At 40.2% G+C, this 3178-nt stretch overlaps 2 protein-coding genes and 2 non-coding genes across 4 annotated transcripts; 2 read left to right on the forward strand and 2 right to left on the reverse strand.

The window, feature by feature from the left end:
* Positions 1-380: 380 nt before the first annotated feature.
* On the reverse strand, positions 381-454 carry VTP21DRAFT_t302. The gene has a single exon. It is a non-coding gene; the product is annotated as a tRNA-Ile (tRNA).
* Positions 455-521: 67 nt separating this feature from the next.
* On the forward strand, positions 522-953 carry VTP21DRAFT_6561 (uncharacterized protein; the record flags this gene model as incomplete). The annotated part of the gene is made up of 1 exon (XM_069397205.1): positions 522-953. The coding sequence occupies one exon, from the start codon at positions 522-524 to the stop codon at positions 951-953; it is 432 nt and encodes a 143-aa protein (XP_069246711.1).
* Positions 954-1673: 720 nt separating this feature from the next.
* VTP21DRAFT_6562 (uncharacterized protein) lies at positions 1674-1999 on the reverse strand (the record flags this gene model as incomplete). The annotated part of the gene is made up of 2 exons (XM_069397206.1): positions 1674-1840; positions 1909-1999. The coding sequence occupies 2 exons, from the start codon at positions 1997-1999 to the stop codon at positions 1674-1676; spliced, it is 258 nt and encodes an 85-aa protein (XP_069246712.1).
* A 344-nt stretch (positions 2000-2343) lies between these two features.
* On the forward strand, positions 2344-2430 carry VTP21DRAFT_t297. The gene has a single exon. It is a non-coding gene; the product is annotated as a tRNA-OTHER (tRNA).
* Positions 2431-3178: the final 748 nt, after the last annotated feature.

Below are 3178 nucleotides of genomic sequence, written 5' to 3' on the forward strand. Positions count from 1 at the left end.
ACACTCTTATTACAAAACAATTATGATGATCTTTTAGAATTAAAAAAGAAATTATTTAATTTAGATCTCTTCTTATTTAATAAAAAATCCAATATTAAAAATTATATATGAAATTTTACATGTTATTCTCCAACGGATATGTAATTATTATATCGTGAAAATTTTTTGTATAGATTTTGTATAGACTTCGCTAATATTACTATATCTTATGAAAATATCCTACAAAACAAATATTCAGTTGGAGTATTGGAGTAAACTCAAAGTTTTTACTTTTCCTGTGAGCAGAATGTAGTCAGTCAAGGATCGCGATAAACTCTGTACTAGCAAGATAAAATAGATATAATTTTCAATAGATTTCATGGGAAAATAAAAATACAAAGTGCTCGTGACAGGGATCGAACCTGTGACCTTGGCGTTATTAGCGCCACGCTATAACCAACTTAGCTACACGAGCTCGAACTATGTTTTGTCACGTGAATTTGTACATAACTATAATGACTTTTTACAATTTTTTGAGAGCGATGAGGTCCCAAAAACGGGACACCATCCGCCACACCTTCTTCGAATGTCCCAAACTCACATCAGTGTGGCATTGGACGGAAAGGTGTATCAACGCCATCTCAGGCCCCCTAAACACTCAGGTGCTGAGCCCCAGGAACCTCGTACTTGGCGACCTACCAGAAGCCCCGAGGACAGTAAGACACGCGGCTCAAATCGTCTTCGATTCGGTGCTATGGCAAATCCATCGGGACCGAATCGCCTACCATTTCGAATGCATTCGAGCATCACCCGAGACAATCATCGTCCGTGCCAAAATGAATATCGAGGAGGCTATCGGAGGTGAACTGATAAAGGCACGTAAAAGACGAGAGATAGAGTTATTCCGAAGAAGGTGGTGCGGTCAGGGAGCGGTAATAGAAAGTTCGGATAGAGCAAGACTAAAACTGGAGTGACGAAGCAACCCTTCCTCTCTCCCAATCCGCTCTTTACCTCCTCCCCTCCTCTTTACTTCATACCTTTCACTAAATACCCGATCACTATATACATCTAATTTACCCTTTATTCCCCCCTTTCTTATTTCATTGTAATCATTAAACTCTTGTAAGCTACGGAAACTAATAAAAGTCTCCGTTGATTGATCAAAAAAAAAAAAGATGAGGTCCCAAAAACGGCGTGGGTTCGAATCCCGCTTCCCCCACCAGCACTTACTCTTAGTTTGTGACTGCTGTCCACTTGATCAGAAATTGAGTCTTCATTATTGAAAGCATCCCTCCTACGATAAGTTCAAAGCTTACATCGGTTTCACGTACATGCTATTCACGACAACTACGATACACGCATATCGATTGAACGCCTATCGATCACGGACCTATATCTTGCTATGTTAAGTCCATTGACATTAACTTCATGTAATATATGGAAATTAAATAAAAAGTTTCCATTGAAGATCAAAAAAAAAAAAGATGAGGTCCCAAATATAGCTGGCGTCAATATCAAGCTTTATTCTATCAAGTTTGGCAGACTATACCAGATACCACCAGATCAAGTAGGGGTAACCAGAGAATGGGTGCATGTCAGATGAAGGAGCGTGGAGACGAGCTTGGAAGAGCTGGCCGAGACGCCCAAGCGAGCCAAAGCAAAGGATTCTTCGATGGCGTATACTTCAACATAAGTTAATCACAGCAAGAATTGCTCAACACTTCGACCATTCTATCCCCAACTACAAGAGATGCCGACGAGAAGAGGTAGAGATCATTGAACACGCGTACTTTGAATGAGCGAGAATTGGAGACCTTTGGAAGTGGTTTGACAGACTCCATCAAAAGATCCTCGATAAGCCCTGGACAAGCATGCAAAAGTATGAGAAGCTCTTCGGATTCCACAAGGAGACGCAAGGCAAAGGTCGACAAGTCTCCATGTTGTTACACGACATCATGGTCTGAAGAATATATAAGGCCAGGATCACAACTGTCATGGACAACCAAGAACATGGGGACATCGCATTCAAGTGTATCTTTTTATCAGATCTACTCATAGCAATCAAAGAACAATGGATACAAGCACAGAGGAATAAAGCTGAAGAAAATTTCAAGCAGAAATGGGGAAAGAGCTCGCTAATCCGGATGGATGATAACAATGAAGTAGTTTTCGATATTGAGGAAGCAAAAAATACATAATTTGATCCACTTGAGCACGGAACTCTTTAAGTTTCATCCCTTGTTTTTTAGTACTTAATTATCTTATTCGGAAGTATCCTTCACATTTGTAATATATATTAAATAAACCACAGGACGCAAGTTCTCACGTCCTTAGAGGAAAAAAAAGCGATAGGGCCGCAATGTTGGGTGGGGGGAAGTAGCTTAGTGGTGAAATAGTCCATGGAGCCATCGATGACGATGGCGCGGGTTCGAATCCCGCTACCCCCACCCAGCACACCTGTGCCTGGACTATCCACTATCCCAGTCTGGCTCTCTCACCTCTCTTGTAACTTTTGCCAGTAATTGGCTATAACCTTCACAAAATCATACAACCTTTGATTCATTTTTCACCATCTATATTCTGTTAAAAATTGTCAAAAAAAACATCTCAAAAAAGGCTGGCCAGAAGCATAATCTGGGTGATTTTTGACGTAGAAGGCAACCCTGCCTTTCACTTGTAAAGGAGACTTTGCAATAAAGGTTCTTAGTTAAAAAAAAGGGGGGGCCGCAATGTTCTGTGATCTTTACCTAGGACGCCTCTGATCATCAAACCTCAGTCCCGACTCCGTCTTGAGAACCACACCCAACCTCTCACTGCTTTATATTAATATCTTTTTTTTTTCTTCTCTTTCTTCATTATACATGTACATATGCAACTTATCTTAATACTGTTGCACACACCTTATTATATCACTCCCTCTCACAAATATTCCTTTCTCTTTCTTGATTACCCTAATTTCTGTTCCCCTTTTCCTAGTTCTTTCCTTTTCACCTTTTCTCTCTTCTTCTTTCACATACACTATTTTTTGTTCTTTTTCCTTCTAACTTCCAGATCCTTCGAGGTAGGCCAGGAGCATTACCTGGGTGATTTTGACGTAAATCCATCCTACCTTTTGACAGGATAGGATGCTTTTCAATAAAGATCCTTTGTTAAAAAAAGGGGGGACCGCATTGTTGAAAAAAAAAAGAGATAAGGCCAC

Source organism: Calcarisporiella thermophila (assembly GCF_041956535.1).
Source record: "Calcarisporiella thermophila strain CBS 279.70 unplaced genomic scaffold VTP21scaffold_28, whole genome shotgun sequence".
Classification (NCBI taxonomy): Eukaryota; Fungi; Calcarisporiellomycota; class Calcarisporiellomycetes; order Calcarisporiellales; family Calcarisporiellaceae; genus Calcarisporiella; species Calcarisporiella thermophila.